The following is a 19,852-nucleotide window of genomic DNA, read 5'->3' as shown; positions in this document are numbered from 1 at the left end:
GAAAATTTATTCAGATCTGGGAAATTAAATTAAGTCCTGAACCTCATCCAAATGTCCTTTTTGTCTGCGCATTGATCAAATATTAAATATTTTCTGTGAATCGGTTAAATTAAACTCAGCGGATTGTTAAATGATAGTAACAACAAATTTGAAAATATGATTAAATATGTGCTGGTTAGCATAACAAATTATACGTTTTTAAGTGACTTGACATAAAGAAGCGAACTACAAAATGGGGATATTTTTAAGAGCGCTAGTTGCGTTTGTTGGACCATTCAGCTGCGCTAAAAATGTAATTCACAAGTCGGTTAACTACTTATCAATTGCAAATGTGCTAAAAACTTTATGAATATTCCACTAATGTCAAAAACAATTTCGAAACGCAATTAAAATCACGTGAATAAGTTCGTCAACGAAATAACTAAAAAATAAAATGCTGTCACTGCACGTTGTCTCATTTGAGCATGCGCTGAAGAAATACTACCGGATTATTCTTACAACATATCAGTTATTTACATTAATAAAAATACTTGTTCTAAGAGGACAGACATGCAGCTGTCACCCAGTTTACTATCCTCCGGTCACTTCCTGTCTTCGTGGGTTGAGCCAGTGGCAACATCCGGTTGTTGATCATGTGTTGTGAAAAAAGTGTTTCTATGGCAGGTTTGATAATTAAAACACATTTAACAGTCAAAAAAAGTTTAATTTGAAATTGTCAAATTGCGCAGTTATGTAAATGGAAACGCAGCTATTAGGGCAAAAGAACCAGAAAATATCGTGATGAAATTTTAAGTCCATATCGCCCAAAGTATAGCTTGTACAATACATGTTGCCCATCCGCCTCCAAAAAAAAAAACTGAACGCACAATGTCCAAATTGTGCGTTCATTTTCTCTCCGTGATCTCATCTGAGTTTTGAAGTCGTTACTTGCAATCTCTTATACTGGTCACTAGATGGCGCCATATGGCAAAGAACTCACAAGTTGGTCACAATTTGGATATTTTCACTCACGTTGCCAAAGGTTTAGACAATGTCTCATCATGAAAAGCTATAATAAGATATTTACACCCAGTCTAAAGAAATTTATTAACATAATTTTTGACATTTGTTCCGTCTGGAAAGGGTTAACACACACACACACACACACATATATATATATATATATATATAAATTTCAGGCGAACTGAAGTGAGAGCCAATATCCAAATGGAGAAAATGTCAAAGTGGTGAAGCTTCCCAGGAGCGACCGGCTTGCAGGAGCTTCTAAAGCTCAGCAGGTTTCACTTGCTGCTGTAAAGGTCACTGTTCATGATTCAATAATAAGAAGGGGACAAAAATAACCTCAGAGGGAGAGATCGAAGGTCCAAACTACTGAAGATAAATAAATAAATAAAGGAGCGTGTCTTATCTGCCAAAAACTTCTTGATGTTTGGGAAAACATGAGACAAATTTGGAAGGTTTGGGTGTAAATCAGACAGTATTTCAGAAAGAGACATCCAACATAGTAAAGCATGGTGGTGGCCAAGTGATGGCCTGGGCTTCTGTAATGAGAACGAATCTTGTGAGGAGGCAGATGGTTCATGTGAATCAGCAATGCTCAAAGTATAAAAACAATTTTTATTCCAAAATGATAGTTGCATATTATTGGGAAGTTGAGTGGAAGAAAGAACTGCAATAGAAAGCGGTACAAAAGCAACAGGGATTTGGGTTGTTTACTTCTGTTCATTTTGATATAAAATTTATGAAAATCCAAAGTTAGCTTGTGAATCTATCAGTTTTTCTTTTCACTCAACTTTCCATAAATACGCCTGTATGCTGCTGGAGCCATTTTTTTTTAAATAATTTGATGGTTTTATCCAATAATCTAATATTTTAATGAATTGTAAGCAGGGGATTCACAGGTGCAACCAACTACTTTTTCACAATGGGTTTAGGTTTAATAAATAGAACTGAAACAATTGTGATAAATCTATTTTTTAAAATAATTGTCAACTAATTTAGTAATCGATTATAGGTTAAAGTACAGAAACTCAAAAAAATTGAGTGGAAGAAAAAACTGGAAGGATGCATATCAAGCAACAGATGTTAATTTCTGTTCACTTCTATATATATGAAAAATTTACAATTTAATTTTTTAATATATCAAAATTTAAATTCCTTGTGTTGCACTTTTTCCTTCCACTCAACTTCACATCAGTATGCTTGAATACTGCTGCAGCGTAGCTACAAGATGTTTCAAATAATTTTAACGTTAATAAACTGTAAGCAGTAGTTACTCGCTTTGCTTTTCCATACTGGATTTTTTATTTGCATTTCTTTGTCGATCTGAAACATTTTAAGTTTCAATTAACACTTCTTGCTACGTTACCCGAGATGATCCTCTCGTTCGCCACCTGGGGAGGCAAAGCGGTGGCAGCAGAGCGGAGTCAGGCCATCGTTATATCATTGTTTTATTACTATCATTGTAATTTTTCATCATGTCGTCTTTGCACAAAAAAAAAACAAAAACAAATACATTTTCTTAAGGAGCTGATCGTCCCTCCCCAGAGAAAAAAAACAGAACAAAAAGTAATCCCACCACTACAGTTACACTTTCCTCAAAACACATTTAAAATCAATGTAAATTACAGCAATGTAAAACGAAAATAATGCAAAATAAAAATCAACCCTGAAAGAGATAATATAACAGCAACTGGCTGAATAATAATAATAATAATAATAATAATAATTAGAATCCAACACCCAGCACCTTAAAACAATGATTTTAGAGAAACTGACGTATTAAAAGCTGAAAGGAAAAGTGTTGAGTTAGGTTTGACTAACTGAGGCTTCCTCACTGATCTCAGTTCATTTCTGAAGCTAAAGCGTCAAACGCAAACCAGAGTCCGCTTGGGTGTTCTTCTTCTTCTTTTTAGTTTTTTATTCTTTTTCCGAGAAACTAAACTTTCTCCATCTGCTTCAAGCCATTCTGGACCAACAAAAGGCCTTCTTTAACAGAGTAAAAATAATACAAATAAAAAATAAACCAGCAGTAGTCATCATCACCACCACCACCATCATTAAATAGGTCAATAATCCAGGGAGGGTCGGTGTTAATCTGTGTTAAAGGTGCAGTACACCAGAAAACAAAAACGAAAAGGCAGCAATGATATGATCCGAAAATCCCACCCTGCCCGCCCGCCCGCACAAATCTGTACAAATCCCCAATAATTTCAACGACACAAAAATATATTATCAAATCAAAAAAAAAAAAAAAAAGTAGAAGAAAATAATTCACCATTTGTCGTCAATTACCTTTTTTTTTCCTCGTTGTTTCCAGTGATCTTCTATAACACTCATCCTCCAAAGAAAAAAAATAAACACGACTTCCTGTGAGTTTGCTCTTTGGGAAACCTCAACAAGCGGGAGGAAGAGGAAGATGGCTGACATTCTGGAGATGAAGGCATGAAAACAACCAATTGGAGGTGAGCGGGGATTCCAGGGGCACAAATAAATCGCTCGAGGACGAGGAAATGAAAAAGCCCCCCCGAATTTAAATTCTTCTACGAAAGGCAACGTAAAACCCTCCCCATCTTGTTCCAGTGCACAACTCTTACAACGACAGAGTATTAGAGCCATGCTGAGAAAAACAATAAAACTATGACAATAAAGTCAGAATATTAACAAAATAAAGTTAAAATGTTACAAAAATAAAGTCGAAATATTACGAAAATAAAGTCGTAATATTACAAAAATAAAGTCGTAATATATTGAGAATAAAGCTGAAATATCACAAGCGAAGGTTGTAATACAAGAATAAAGTAATAAGAAAATAAAGTATTATGAGATTCATATTACAAAAATAATTCATATTACGAAAATAAAGTAATCAAGAAAATAAAGTTGTAAAATTACGACAGTAAAGTCATAATATTACAGAAATAGTCGTAATACGACTATTTTGTGATACAACTTTATTCTCATAATACTACGACTTTTTGTACGAATTCTCAATGATTATTTTCGTAATACTACGGCTTCATCTTGTAATACTACGACTTTTTGAACGAGTTATCACAACTTTTTGTACAAATTCTCATAATGATTATTCTCGTAATACAACTTTTGGTACGAATTCTTATGACTATTTTTGTACGAATTCTCAACTATTTTTCGTAATACTACGACTTAATCCTGTAATATATGACTTGTGGTACGAGTTCTCCATTTTCATAATACTACAGCTTTATTCTTGTAATTTTACTTTGTTTTCTTAGCGTGGCCGTAACACTCTGTCGTTTATTATAAGCCTTTTAAAAAAAGAAGAAAACAAACGTAAAGATGGCGGCTGCAGAGAAACCAAAACGGAGTGAGAGGTGAGAGAGTTCGGATGTGTTTGTGCCGAAGGCGGGGAGAAAACGAAGGCGGCAGGACGGGGACAGGGTCCCATCGCTTGTCGGGACGAGTCGGAGCAGAACCCGAACCGAACTCACCAGCAAAATAAGGCTCAAAAGATCGCTTTCCCCACCAGAACCGCCCGACAGCAGAACCGTGCAGAAACCGAATAAATACAAGGAGGAAAAACTGGAGTGGTCCGAGTGATCAAAGTGCCTCCTAACGAAAAAACAGAGAAGAATCAGACATGCAGAAGAGTGGAACGTCTCAGCAGAAGATGGCGGCCATCTTCTCCGTCTGCAGGTCTCAGAACCGGCAGCCCTACGTTGCTTCAGACTGTAGTCTAGACAACAATCATGTTTTTAAAGTGATCCCGCCCCCCGCCGCTGGCATCAGCCCGCCGCTGCCGCCGCTCACAGTTTCAGCTCGTTGGCGATCTTTGAAGCAATGTTCTTGAAGGCCATGGACGTTCCCGAGATCCGCTTGAAGCGCACGCCGTTGAGGGAGAGCCGCGGCAGCTTGCACACCTCCATCTCCCACTGGACGAAGTCGTCGTGCGCCGGGTTGCCCGACATGCACAGCAGCATGTAGCGCTCGCGCAGCTCGTACTCGCAGCTGTTGGAGTCGAGCACCTTGCGGATCTCGCGCATCATCTCTGTGGGCTCCATGGACGACGTGGTCTTCATGGACCAGGTGAAGCGCAGCGAGCGCGGCTTGGCAGCGTCCTTCTGGCTGGCGTTGGCCGGAGGCGTGCCGGTGCCACCTGCAGGCGGACCAAGGAACAACAACGTTTCACCTTTTTTTTTTCTTCCGTAAACCATGAGCGCCTTTCTACAGCGGCGTTTTAGGGTCATTACAGATAGAAACGACTGAAATAACTGAACGAGTTGAAGGCATTCTGTCACCCACCGGTGTTTCCGGAGCCGGGCGAGGAGTTGTTCTCGTCGTTGTTGGAAGAGGAGGAGAGAACGCCGCCGGAGGTTTTCTCCGACTTGTCTACAGTACTGCTCAGCACGGATCTGTGAGGAGCGACGGGAGGGAGGAAGGGAAAGACGGAGAGGAGGAGCAGGAGGGAGAAGAGAGAGGAAGGTTTAAGATTTAAGAGGAAAACCGTAAAAAAAGTGAAGTCAGAACAAGGAGCAGGTGGGGAAACATGGAGGAGAAGCAAAACCGATGAGGATGTGCAGATGATGAAGATAAACTTCAACGCTCCTCCGTGTGTGTTGGTGCGCATCGTGGTTCTCTCTGGGTTTTTGGACCGATTTGTTGCGCACAAACACACATTTCGGAGCCTAATAAATGATTTCCCCTCCCCCACTCTCCCACACACTCATGACCATGCAGCTCACCCTCCACGCCATCGCTGTCACTCTCTACCGCTAAAAATGGCCGCAGCCCCCCTGATTGGACACCAGAATCACCATCACCAACCAATTACAGCTCCCCTCTCCCAGGCGGTCGTCTACTGATTAACAGGAACTTTGCTACAATCTGAGGGATTATTTAATCTTCGGTCGGGTCGCTCTGTGTCTCACCTGCTGCCCTCATCCCGACCCTCTCCCTCATACGAACTCCTCGGAAAAAATCAACACAAGTTTAGTTTTTGCTCAAGTGTTTGGGGGAAACATTCAGGTTCTCATAGATAATTACAATAATAGTAATAAAAAACAAACATTGTTTTCTTCACCATGCCGTCCTGAATGCTCCAGTCCAACCATCAACTATTTATTTTCAACATTTATCAATTAGAGTCGCTTTGGATTACACTGAGAAAAAATGTTTTAAAAAAAATTTATTTCAAACTGTTATAAATGGACATTTTGTCCTTATTTGCTTATTGTTGAGAAGGTAAAGTAATATTTAAAAAATTACAACATTTTGGGTGATTTTAGTTTTAAAAATGATTTTTATTTTAGCTGATTAATTTTTAGCCCACTTTGACAAAAAGTTTAGACATCAATGGTTTAGGATTTTAAGATTGAGGTTTTTAAATGTAATAATATTTCATAATGTTTTTAAATCAACGCAGGAAGTTTTGAATGCACCTCAAAGCTTCTCATAAATTCACATTTTTCTTAAGAACATCTCATCTGATCTTTGGGTTCGCAGTCAGCAAAGTTTTTAAAAAATGAGAACGAAAAAAAGCCTAACCCTTTGAGCTCTCATACAGTTTTATTAAAAATAAAATGCCTAATATGAGAGCACCTACTGTATTTCTGTCAGTTTGAAAGTTTCTTTAAGTGATACTTTATTTTAAAGGAGAAGAAGTTAACTTGTTTTGAGCCTGGAGCTCAGCTGCTTCACAGAATCAAAATGCAAACAGGAAGTGATGTTAAAATGCTTTTACCGTCACATTTTTAAGAATACAGAAATACCAAGGTACAACTTTTTCTCAACTTGAGCAGCTCTACTCATCCTAGAGATGCTTTTTAAATACGTTTAAAACACTATAATTAAATAAGTGAGATAATCGTAACAAGTTGGACCAAATGAGAGGCTCTTTGGATGAGGGGTGGACAACCAGGGCGGCATGGTGAGGGGGCGACGTTAGGAGCATGAATGACCCCAGAACTGGAGGTTAAACCAACCTGTGTTAGTAATACAATGGACCTACACACAGTCTAAACATACACACACACAAACACACACACCATCTGCGCTCACAGCAGCAGACAGGACAGGAAACAAGGAGGACAGACAAAGACAGAGACAGGACGAGACACATCCAACAGTTTGACGTCTGATTCCTGGTGGCTTCGTAACAGGAAATATAATATCTTAGATTTTAAACACCACCAGCAACATTTACTGCCCCCACACCTAAAAAAAAAAAAACGTGTTGAAAGCTTTAAAATAAATTCAGCTTTTACTGCAGCAGAACCTCAGAAAAAAATTACTTATTCAGTAGAGAAAAGTAAACAAAGGATTAACTGACTTTAAAGTTTGTTTAGCAGTGGGAGCCGACGGCACTGTCACAAGAAGAAAGGAAGCTAATAAAGAAAGCTTGACTAGCAGTGACTGCGTCTCGTCTCCAATCTGATGGGACGTGTAGTCAGAGCTGAGAGTGATGTGATGCGAGACTTCTTTCATAATTTCAAACTTTCAGCTAAAGCTTCAGCTAATTCGTCTGGCTTCTTCGGGTTCAGATTTATGATGAATGTCTCACCTTTTTCACGCAACTGTGGGATAAAATGCGACTGCAGACTCTTTGAAAACGATCGTGCGGGTATCTGACTTGGTGCCACATCTGGAAGTGGTAAAAATAAAACTTTTTGTGGAGAAAAGAGCCAAATTCTGCCATTCAGATTGTGATGAAAAGGTTCCCCTGCCGTGTGAACGTAGCTTTACCCGCCTACGACAAATCTGATTCAAATATTGTTTCTGATTAAATTTATAGAAAGTCAGATCAGCTTGAAAAATTAAAAAGTATAAAGTTAGAGTAAATACATGTACAAAAGTCAGTTTATAAAAGCTGCATTTATTTTAAGGCTTTTCAACATCCCAGCTGAAAGCCAATGTACGTATCCGACACTGAAAATATATTTTAAATAAAAATATGGGAGTGAAAGCTGTAAAATAATTAATTTTAAATCTATTTAAGAACACCTTAAAGCTGTTCTCCCAGCAGCAGAATAAACATCTTTTTAGATACCGAAATAATCTCACGTTAACACAGACACAACATGTAATACAAGCTCTGACCAGCAGGTGGAGCAGTGTCCCGCACTAAGTGCCAGCATTGCTCTACCAGCTGGCTGAAACAAACCAATGCAAAGGATAAACAACTTCTCTCGACATGCTTTTTGCATTTCCAATGAACACAAACATGTGAAAAGGTGTGAGCGAGCAGATCCACATGTTTAAATGAAGAGATTAAAAAAAAAGGTTGTTTTATTTCTTTTCCAGCCACAGTTGCTCAAAGCCATCCAGGTCTGTTGCTGCTGCTGCTGTTGATGTTAGAGAGCCAATGCCAGGAGTGAGTGAGTGAGAACAGAGATGAATGTTAGGGGAGAAAAAGCCTGAAGGCACTGCGGACCCGTCCCTCCGGGGTCCTCTCCTCTGCTAAACCGACCAGAGCTGAAAACAAGCCAGGCGGACGACCCGGCGTCGCTATCTAAGCTGATTAAGGCACAGGGATGTGATGGGTGATGGTTTGAAGGAGTTAGCTTGGATTAAAGGAGCATTAATAAATACTGGGGGGAAAGGTCACAGTACTTATCTACTATCATAAAGTGCTGAGGGGGCGGGGGGCGGGAACAAACGTTTGATCCTCAAAGAGATTTTTCTTTTTTTTTTTGGTCACAATTTTTCAGATCATCCAACAAATTCTAACAAAGATGAAATGAGTAAAATAAAAAAAAACTATCCATGCTCATATGTGGCAAAGTAATTAACCCTAAACCTTAGGGTGAATTCACGCCGGCGCTCATAAGCCTGCTTTAATTCAACTTTAGTTCGTTTGCATTGAAAGTCCGGTTTGTTTGGGGAAGTGTGAATCAGAGTCTGATGTGGACCAAAACGGTGAACTCAGGTCTGGGTTTGCTTGACGTGAACTCTGCCCCAGTTTGAATGCTTATGTGAAATACTGACCCTTTGCAACACTGGACAGACGTCAAAACAATCTGCACGCTCCTATAAGTAAATAGGAGCGTGTATAAAAGTGACGTTTATGACTTAACGTCACGAGTCCCAAAAACGTAGAAACGGTCTATGTGATCCTCTCCAGACTGACGGATCTAGTTTTAATCTTTTCATTTCTACAGAGCAGGGGCATGACTTGCAGCTTTCGCCTTTTTCTTGGCCTTCAGGCTCTATTAAAGTGATTTTGTGACTTTACAGGTCAGGCAGTCATTATGACTGCTTCAGGCTTCTGAATGTGATAAATTCGTGATATAACAAGACGGGGACGATTATATTTTCACACGGGAGTCAGGTTATCTTTTCAATAAATTAAATCATTTTGTGTTGACTCGACTTATCTTTATCTGATATTCTATATGATCTGAAATGTTTGTGACAAAAAAAAAAAAAAAAAAAAAAAAGCAAAATCAACAATCTGTTTTTATTTCTGCAACCAATTGTCCTTGGTTTTGGATTTTTAAGAGAAAATGTTTTCACATCTAGGAAGGCAGAGGTTTGGGCTTAAATCTGGGATTTTTGCAGACGATCCGAGCTCTCACACATTCCAGCCGGATGGTAAACAGGATGGGGGGGGGGCGAGGATGAGGTGGATGGGAAGGACGGTGGCAGGACGAAGAGGAAGAGAGGAGAAGTGTTATGCTGCATGATGATGGCTTGGTGAGTGACAGGGATGTTAGTAAGAAAAATAAAATAAATAAAATCTGGCCAAAACACGGCACTCAAACTCAGGGAGAAAAAAGGGGCCAAACCACAGATAAAATAGGAAGGCAACAAAAGGAAGATCCGAACAAAAAAAGCTGCACGAAAACACCAAAAAAAAAAATAAAAATAAAGGGAATAAATATATATATGCGTAATATATATAAAGAGGAAAATATACGTGTAAAAATATATCAAGGGGTTATGTTTAACGTCAGGTTTGTTGCCTACCTTCTTGGAAACCTGAATGAGAGATTTCTACAAAAAACAAAAGAGGGATAAAGAAAGAAAGACAAAAAAAATTGGATGTATAAAACGTACGCATTGACAACTTTACTGTAAAAAAGATAAACTGTCCTCAGGATTAAAAAAAAAATGAACAGACAAAACATCAGTATTCCTGCATAAAGTGAGTAAAGGTGAACCAATGACGTTAGAGGGATTTTAAAGGACGTCTGAATCTAAAACCTACGACGGAGTTAAAGGGCCATACCGACAAAATGAAACTGTAAAAAATTTACTTATGGCAATAAAGTCGTAAAATAAAGAAATAAAATTACAAGACATAAGATTACCAGTTATAATATGAGAATAAAGTAATAAAATTACGAGAATAATGTCAGTTATACGAGAATAAAGTTGCAATAATAAAAGAGTAAATATTATCAGAATAAAGTCGTTATATTACTTTATTCTTGTGATGCCACGACTTTGCTCTCATGTTATTTCGTTTTTATTTTGTACGGCTTTGTTCTCGTAAAACTATGACGTTGTTCTTGTACAAGTTTATTTGATTATTTTTTTTTAATTTTAGAACTTTATTCTTGTAATTTTATTTCATTTTCTTGTAATACTACGATTTTAATTTCGTATTATTTCAACTTTATTCTTGTACGACTTTATTCTTGCAACATGTAATATTGTTTACCCTCAAAACTGACATTATTCTCATACAAGTTTATTTTCGCAATATGGCTATTCTCAATTTTACGTCTTCATTCTCATAATTTTCTCATAATCTGATTTCTTTGTCATTTTCTTGCCGTGGCCCTAACACTCTGTCGTAGAAAGCCCTTCTGCTCTGCCTCAACAAAGCGAGATGAAACTCTCCTCCACATAACTCGGCCGTCCTGGTTATTCCTGAAATTAAGCGTTTGTGAGGTGAGAAGGTCAACCGTGCAGCAGAGAACAAAAACATTCCCATAAAAAAAAAAAACACACACAGAGACGGTTAAGCAACAACCTCATCTGTAAACACACAGACAGAGACTCCAGAACAAGCATGGCGGTGATGGTTGGGTGCTGCGATTTCCTGCTTTCCTGACCGGGTTTGTGTGTGAGCGTGTGTGTCAAGGTGTCCCCACTAGCGGTATTTATAGTTGTGGGAGAAACGATATCTCCGGCGTAACCATGGATACGCCGAGTGGGAGGCCTGGAGAGCGGCTGTACCTCCGTCTCCTCCTCGTACACACAAACACACACGGTGTGTTTCCATGAGGACGAGCAAAACGCAGGCCTCATGCTTAGAAACACCTGAATGACCCAGCAGAACTCAGACCGCGATAAATCTGAAGAAATACTTCATTTATGTTCCTTTAAGGGTAAAACCAAAGTCGCCGTGTTTATAATGAGGCCTGGTGATGAGGACTCGCTGCTCATTGATCAACTTTGACTTTATGTGGAATCAAATATATATATAATACTACACAATGTTTAATTATATCTAGTTAACAGTGACTTTCTTATCTTAATATTTGTTTTTATTATACATTTTCCATTCACTTATTATTTTAGATTTATTTATATTATAATAATATCTGTAAATTGTTATAGTATAACTATTATGTTTATATAATATTTATATTATAAGTATCTTACAGACATACTTATATTATTATTATTATTATTATTATATTAGTGGTTAGTATTAAAGTCACTAATTATTATAATTTCTATGCTATCTCAGTGTCATACTATTTATCACTATTATTTATTAGTTATTAATTTTTAGGAGTTATAAAGTTATACTATTTTTCACATTTATTTAATGAATTTAATGTAATTTAGTTTTGTTATTAGAACTGCTCATTTGTATTAATATAATCAATATTACTATGTTTCTATATTACAGCTGCATTATTACTAATATAACTTTCATTTTCAGGTTCAGATGTAATTTTATTCAATTTTACATTTTATAACATTATTATTATTCATTCTTTATGATTATTCACATTTATTTTCTACTTGTATTAATTATTTTTTTAGATTATCCAATTTGTTTATGTTACTGTAATTATTTCAAATTCTATAACACTAATATTTCTCAATTCATATGCAACTACATAAATATAATTAAGCGAAATATTACAATTGCAAGTGTTAATAATTTGATATTCAGTAGATTTTTAATAAATTATAATTCATATAGTTTATCATTTATTACTATTAATCTGTTTTATTTCTTTTCAGTAAATCATAAATGCTTCTACATTTGAAATAATAATATATTACCGCCTTAAAGAAAAAAAACAAAACAGAAATGGATCTTCTAATTGTATTGCTTTAAAAATCCATGTTCCTATAATTCTGATTTTAACGCTATAATAAAAGTCACTGCCCTTATTATTGTTAGCATGACGTTTGACTATTAATTCGTTCTTGGCCTTATGAGGTTTAAACAGTCAAAATCAGCAACTTACTGACAATGTTTCTAGTTTAAAGAAAGAAAAAAAAACACTTCAGTCTCTATGATAAATCCTCTACAACTGCATAAACAAAATAAAAAGAAACTGGACCACAACCAAAATGACTGGCTGGTGAGAGCAGCTCCAGCCCAGATTACAGAGCAGCTGCTGCTGCTTTCCTTTTCCACCTGAGCAGCGCTGTGACGGTGCAGAGTGCTGTAATTCTGGCAGGAAACTGGCCCGTTAAATAACCTGTAAAGAACATCCCGCCTCAGTCGTCTTCAACTGGTGCTTAAATACCAACTACCAATATAACTTCACTGCCTGTAAACCTTCTACTCAACATCCGTCCTGTTTCACTTCCTTCCTCTGAAGCTGCAAACGGAGACGAACCTCAACCTGCTCATCTTTCGACGACGACAAAGACGACGACTCACTTTCGTACAAACTTGGATGTGAACTTGCTGAAGATCCCCGTGGCCCCGTGGCCGCGCCGGGCCTGGCTGTTGCCGTGCGACAGGGACGGGGACGCGGGCCCGCCGGGGTAGGCGGAGCCCTGCTGGTCGCGGGCGCCGCGCTGCTGGCCCGCGTGGAACGTGCTGCGGATGACCCCGCCTCTGGGGAAGTTGGTGCGGTCCGACACGGTCGAGCTGCTGATGTTGTGGGCAGACGGGGAGGCACCGGGCGGCCGCTGCGGTGCGGCACTGCAGAGGAGAAGAAGGGAAAAAGAAAAAAAAGAGGGGAGGAGGGGAAAAAAAGGGAAAGTGGTGTGATAAGGGAGAAAAGTGGGAGGCGATGAACAGAATTTAGAGGTGAAAAACAAGGAAGACAAACAAGTTAGAAAAACACTGGAAATCCTTTCACTTTGGTTTTACAGTCAGTATTCTGATGAGGTCACGTCGGGTCAGCGACTCACTGGCACACAGTTTTGATCTTCAGTCTGAGGAAACTTTCACTCCAACACTGAGCTAAAGCTTATTAGCATGTGGAGGTCGGGATGCACAGATCCACTTCAGGCGCTTTTCCACTGGCACGTCGCGCTCCGACCGGTTAACGCGCGGTTCGGTTTTAACCAGCTAGTGAGCTTTTCTGTTATACGCTCCGTTCCTCGTAACGGTGGGCGGGACGCGAGCGCAGCAGCAGCAGCTGTGGTCAACTCTCTGCTGACGGAGAACCTCGAGGTTCTGGTTCTGATGGACTAAACCAAACCCAGATATTTCATTTTGTCTCAGAAATTAATTGCTGGCCCAAACATAAAGACTGTTGCGCCATATTTACATTCTGGATCTTTATTTTTAAAATGTGCAACCTTTTGGACTTAGGTAATCCAGACAAAAGGTACATATTTCAGAGCGGCTAGCTGGTAGTGGTTAGCTGGTAGCGGTTAGCTGGTAGCAGTTAGCTGCGCTGCTAACTCATGGTCAGTCTGATGCAAAACTTACTCCTGATTGAACTAAACTTAATTAATCTGACTGACAGACGGCTTGTCTACAGTCCAAAGCTAAGCACTGAAGGTTCTTTTTGAGTTTTCAGTGACGTAAATCAAGAGACAATCAATGATTGTGATCAGCTGTCAATCAAAATGGTTTTTGTGCCGTAGCCTGGTTGGTTCTGCTATCAGATTCTGAGCTCATGCGGGCCGAGCCGCGCTGGTTCTGCTAATGGAAAACGAATCTGACCACGACGGACAGAGACCGTACCAGTCAGAGACGGTCTGGTGGAAAAGCGCCTCATTTCACGTCCGATACAGATATCTGGGGATTAGTATCGGCAAATATCGATTCGATACAGCAGAGCATTGCTGAACTGACTTGAAATGTTTATTTTTAAAAGAGGAGCTTAAAGCACAAACACAAAGGACAAAGGAGCAGCAGTGAGCTGGAGATGAAGCCTCAATCACTCAAGACCAACAAAGAATAAAATATCTACATATAAGAAAATGTTTTGGAAACCTGGTGATTTTACAGAAACAAAAAAAAAAGTAAATAACACTTTTCCCACAGTAAAATTCAAGGTAGGTTTTCAAACTTTTCCAGCACCACACTTTGGCATTAAAAACTATAAAAATTCACTAAAAAGATTAAATATCATATAATTTATTACCGTTTGACTGGTCACATTATTACAAGACTTTGTTCTACAGCAGGAACAAAGAAAAATAAAATAGAATGAAATTAAACATCTCTGACATGCCCTGTAAGCTCCTGACTGGCCTGAGAATGAAACACTAATTTTATTTAACAAAAAAAGTCCCTCAATTTTACTTATGTTTAATGTATAAAATATAATCCAACCTTTATTTCAATTATACAGACTAATAAGTCATTGAGATGTTTGGAATAACAAATGTTGATTACACTGAAACAATTCAAAAAAAGAAAATTTTTAAATACTTAAACATGATATACAAAGAAGCTTATGACAAAATCTCTGCCATTTAGCAAAGAAAAATAATTTTGGTAATTCTAACTAACCTAAAACAATTAAATTTTCGTCCATTTTAACTTCAGACAGCGAGGAAAAATATATTTTTTAAAAATATCTGGTTTCATCTGTAACATTTTCTAAATTTAAGCTTTTAATCAAACGTTAGATTGCACTTTATTAACAAAACTGTGCAGATTTAATATCAAGCACCTTAACTGACATTCAAACATTTTCAAGGATTTCAAGCACCTTAAATTACTCTAGCTAAATTAATCTTCTCAGCGGTTAGAGACTGAATAAAAACCATGTCTGATCATCTGGATCACCTCAGAGCGTTTCTGTGCCGCTCTCAGCTGCTTCACCCATCAGCCTCCCTGCCGTCGCCCATAACTACGGCTTTCTGCCAGAGACGGATTACATAACGAGTCTGAGAGCGAAGCAGTCCTCTCCAGCCCCCTCGACAAAACTTAGAGCTCAATCCAGAGCGGAGATCAAGAGAAGAACGTCAGCACATCAGTCAGCATCAGTTAGATGAAGAGGAAAAAATAAAACACTCGACGTAAACAACACAGGCTGGATCGGGGAGATTAGTTGAGTGGTTCTGTGAATGGCAATGATGCGATTTGGGTTAGATAATGTGTGTTAGCATCAAGAGAATCCGTGTCTCCAATGTGGCGTGGGCAGAGGTTAATGGAGCCGCAGCATCGTTTCTAATGCGGGCACAATTGCAGGTTTTCTTTGCAGTTAGCATCAAATTAACCTTCAGCTGATCCCGTCACAAGCAGACGGCACAAGAGCATCAGTAAAGACCCGACAGGGAAAACGTTTTAATAAAGCTCCTGCAACATCCTGAGTTACAACAAGCTGCTGCTGTGTCTCAATAACGGATTCAGTTCAACATCATCATCATCATTTTCCTGGATGTAAACGCTTTGATGAAGCTGTTGTCACAACTTGCTGCAATTAATACGGTGTTGTCGTTTCAGTCTTAATCAGTCTTCAGGCGACATTTTTGACATTTTTATGCTACAAACAAGTTTTTAAATTCGAAAAACTTTAAAAATTCAGATTTTCCTCACAGGTTTGCATCAACAGCTCTGTTATTATGATTACAGCAACGGCTGAAAACAGTTCCTGATTTAATCAACAACATTACTTTTTATTCTTTTTTTTTTCCTAGAATGTTTTTCCACCAAATGTCCTTTTTAGAGTCTGTATACTCCGATCATCAACTAATTTAGTAATTGATTAATCGTTAACTGGAGCATACAGACTCAAAAAAGGCCATGTGGTGGGGAAAAAACAGATCAAGTACCTGAATATGCTGCAATATGTTTATTTTTTCCTTTATTAGTGGATTAATTTCAAGCATATGAAATCACTGCTATAAAACTGTTATTTCTTTGCATGGAAAGTACTCCTGGCTCAATGTTTCTATTCACTTCATTTACTGGGTTTTCCTTTCCTGGCTCAGTAATTTATTTTCCTACAGTGTGTTCTCAGAGGAAATCTGAAAGTACTCCTGGTCCAGTGGTTTGTTTTGTGTGTGGATCATCTTCCTCTGGTTAAAATGAAGTATTTTCCCCCCACAGTCGCCACATGTAAAGTCTTCGTTACTTAACTGAATTTGACTGTGTTTTAATTTATATCAAATTTGACTGTATGGTATTGAATATGAATCTGACTATGTTATTGTGCAGAAATAGATTAATTTGGATTTATTTAAACTAACTGGTTTCTTTATTGGATGTTATTTAAAGTGAATTGGAGCTAAATGTATAATTTAAGTCAACCTTGTTATAACCAGGTAGCTATCTGACTTTACAGACTTGCAACTCTTCTATACTTCCTGTTTTTTTGCAGCCACACAGCGTTTCCTCCTCCTTGACCCCGTTTAACCTCTCCAACCGTTCCCCAATTTCTTGAGATGCAGAAAACCCCACAGGTTTTCGAAACGCTTCTCGAAGAAACCTTCGGTTTCAGATCAGCAGCTTTGAGGAAGAGGAAATAGCGCAGCTCTAAAAATGAGAGACAAATGAGCAGCTACCAGCTGCTGTGTTGACTGCAGGTGCAAAAATTAACACAAAGAGGAGGCGTTCTGGACACCCTGTGCACTTGGAGTCCCTTTTCACACAGAATATTTTTAATCTGGACGCGAGGAATTAAAAAATGAAGACAAATGTGCCTCAGTGTGAGGACTGCAGCCGGAGCAGCCGGCCAAAATTTGGGGAACACCAGGCTACGACCTGTAGCTCTCAACTTTTTCTTTTCTACATTTATTGAATATTTTATATAACAAAGCAAGCAAGTGATGTTATATTACACTAGATTAGCATTCAACAAACTAACAACTGAACAAATTTAGGACAAAAACGGAAAAAAAGCCTCAGCACTAAGAATAATTTTCTTAATATCTCAGTAATTGACAATACAAGCGAGTCGTTCCAGTTCAGCTCTTTGTAATTTTGGTCAAAAATGCTAAACGATTGCCGCTTTAAAATAAAATGCTTGCTATTTTCATGCAATATATGTATGCAAAGCATTTCCAGAAAGAATGACACCAACCCAACAGAGTAAGGAATATCTTTGTTCATTATGTCACTTTTTTGACTTTTTGTTGCAAAATTTGTACTTTTTTTTGTTGTTGACACAATTGAATAAAATTTATTTAAAGTAAAAAATAAAATAAAAATGTATTGCTTTTGTGTAAAAGTTTAAGGATTTTCTTTTTTTTTTCCAATAGTAATTTTTTTAAAATATAAAGCTAATTTGTTTCATCACCAACTCTTTTCTCACTAATTTTTAAACATTTCCGCTGTTAATGCACATCGGGTTTTTTTTTGCTTTGATGTGCAGTATGACATTATTACCATTATTGTTATTGATCTATAAAGTTTCATATATATATTTGTTTTTAACACCAAAAACTTTATTTTTATGCGAACCCTTACACTCAAATGTCCCCTTTGTGTGACAATAAAGACTGTTTCGATTGTGATGCTGTTGAGGCTCCAATTAAATTTTGTTTAGTTGGACCAAAGGCTCTCAGGGTTGAAAGGTCGCTGACCTCTGGTTTAAGATTACACCTGCGCTTTTCAGCGGTCCATTTATGAGCAGAACTCCAGAGAAAAAGAAAAGTAACACAAGCTAAACTCCCTTTAAAATCAGTCAGAAAACGAGTCATTTTGGAAGTTTGTGGATGACTGGACAGGTCGTTACGGATGGGAGCGAGTTAGAGGCGCGGATTATGTTCTGCCTGTTGGTGAGTCGTGCTTCGGTCCGAGTGTCTGAGTGGTACCTTCTCTCCGGCGTTCCCAACCAGGTTCTGAACGGGCCGAGCTCAGGGCTGAAGGACGCATGCAACAGAACGAGACAGAACCACAGACAGCCAGAGGGCCACTTTGACATTCGCTCTGCAGGAAGTTTAACGCTGACATTTGAGCCAGCTGCACCCAAAGTGTTCGGGATCTCCCCGATCGGCGCTGGGCGGCGGTTTGAGGAAAATTAGAGGAAAAATATCAAAGTGGCCCTCAAGGAGACGCACAGGGAGAGCGGGGAAGCGAGCCAACAGCGAGACAATGCAAGACACAGAAAGCGGGTAGCAAAGTCTGATTGGCGGTTCTTGTAATGGAGTTAAGATTTCCCAGGCAAATTTGTTTGAGATTAAGATGTATTGCAACAATTTTCACACAAATTAGAACAGAACAGAATATTTTTTTTAGAACAGAATATTTGTTTTAGCCAGAAAAAAAGCTCTCTCTATACAAAAACAACATGTCAGTATTTAACAAGAATCTAAATGCATTCAGAAAAATCAAAAATAAATCAGTTGTAATAACTTCATGACATGATAAAGAGATGATTCATAGGTTAATGTGGGTGTGCTGAAAACAAGTCCTCTATAGTATGAAGATGTGACTATTTCAACCTGAAAATCTACCAACACTTCTTTATAAAATGTGCTGTGATACAGACTGCTACTGGAGATGCCGTCTGGATCTACAAAAACTCCTTGAAGAACCTTGTTTAATAAGAGCTGCAACATGCAATTTATCTCTGGGATTAATGAAGTATTTTGAATTTTCTTCTACTATGTAGAAATAAAGATGTAATTTGTGTTTAAAAAATGCCCATATTTTGAAATAAGCTAAAATCTGAGTATAAAATCCACATCTGGACCAAAACCAGCCCTTAAATGTGTGGAGAAACGTCTTTTTCCTCCAATCACTATAATAAACAAGGCTTCCCGTTAGAGGCAGAGTGTGGAGAAAAACCTGCTCAGCTTGATCTGAGACGTGTGACTGCTCAGTTATGGTCTGACGAGTAAAAAGTGTGATTTGACAGCACCTGTTTAGCTGCAGAAAAAAAAAGAAGAAAAAAAAGCAAGCCATGTCAACATTCCCACGCTGGCACAGTTTCCTCAACTCGACTGTGTAGTTCCTGGCTGTTGCTAGGGAACCAGCGAGTCTGAGATGGCCAGTTTTAGAAAATGTGGAGATGCTGTAAACATGTAAAGTCACAACCGCTAACATGTTAGCTGCTAACTTGTAAAGATGAAGGTAAGAATGGTTATTTTTCAGCTTGTTTGCTCAACGATGAGGTTAAAGTTGACTGAAAACATGCTGAGATCGTTAGAGAAACAAAGTCTTCTCCCATCTTGACTCTGTGGTTGATGCAAGCAGAGCAGCAGGAAGAAGAACTGCTTTGATTGATAAAGTCATCAGTGAGGGGGAATTATTAGGGATGCACCGATCCGCTTTTTTCACTTCCGATATCTGAGGTGCAGTATTGGACGATACCAATCCGATACAGACAAAACAGCGCTGAACTGACTTAAAATGTTTCTTTAGACAGACGTAAATGTACTGAATTACAAATTTATTTGCCAACTCTGCACAAGAGTCCAATTTTTTTCAATGGGGATGCAAGTTATTGATTAATGAGTTAATCTGAAGTTGACTGATCTCATCGATCGAGTAATGCTTAATTATAAGAGGCCATTTTCTTAAAAACTTGAGTTTTCT

General features: G+C 38.3%; 1 protein-coding gene across 10 annotated transcripts in view; it reads right to left on the bottom strand.

Annotated features, from left to right (window-relative positions):
* Window positions 1-2,278: 2,278 nt before the first annotated feature.
* Window positions 2,279-19,852, bottom strand: part of mark2b (MAP/microtubule affinity-regulating kinase 2b) — a 61,781-nt gene continuing 44,207 nt past the window's right edge. For 4 of the 10 annotated variants that reach the window (XM_007574585.2, XM_016662063.1, XM_007574586.2 and 1 more), the window contains 5 exons: window positions 12,839-13,105; window positions 9,946-9,972; window positions 5,910-5,945; window positions 5,284-5,393; window positions 2,279-5,137 (listed from right to left, as the gene is read on the bottom strand). In XM_007574585.2, coding sequence (XP_007574647.1) covers window positions 4,788-5,137; window positions 5,284-5,393; window positions 5,910-5,945; window positions 9,946-9,972; window positions 12,839-13,105 — 790 coding nt within the window. In that variant the 3' untranslated portion in view covers window positions 2,279-4,787. The remainder of the gene's footprint in view (window positions 5,138-5,283; window positions 5,394-5,909; window positions 5,946-9,945; window positions 9,973-12,838; window positions 13,106-19,852) is intronic. The other 6 variants (XM_007574593.2, XM_007574594.2, XM_007574590.2 and 3 more) reach the window with 5 other exon arrangements.

The sequence above is a fragment of the Poecilia formosa genome, unplaced genomic scaffold, assembly GCF_000485575.1.
Source record: "Poecilia formosa unplaced genomic scaffold, Poecilia_formosa-5.1.2 Scaffold357, whole genome shotgun sequence".
Lineage (NCBI taxonomy): Eukaryota > Metazoa > Chordata > Actinopteri > Cyprinodontiformes > Poeciliidae > Poecilia > Poecilia formosa.
This window is presented reverse-complemented; position numbering and strand designations above follow the sequence as displayed.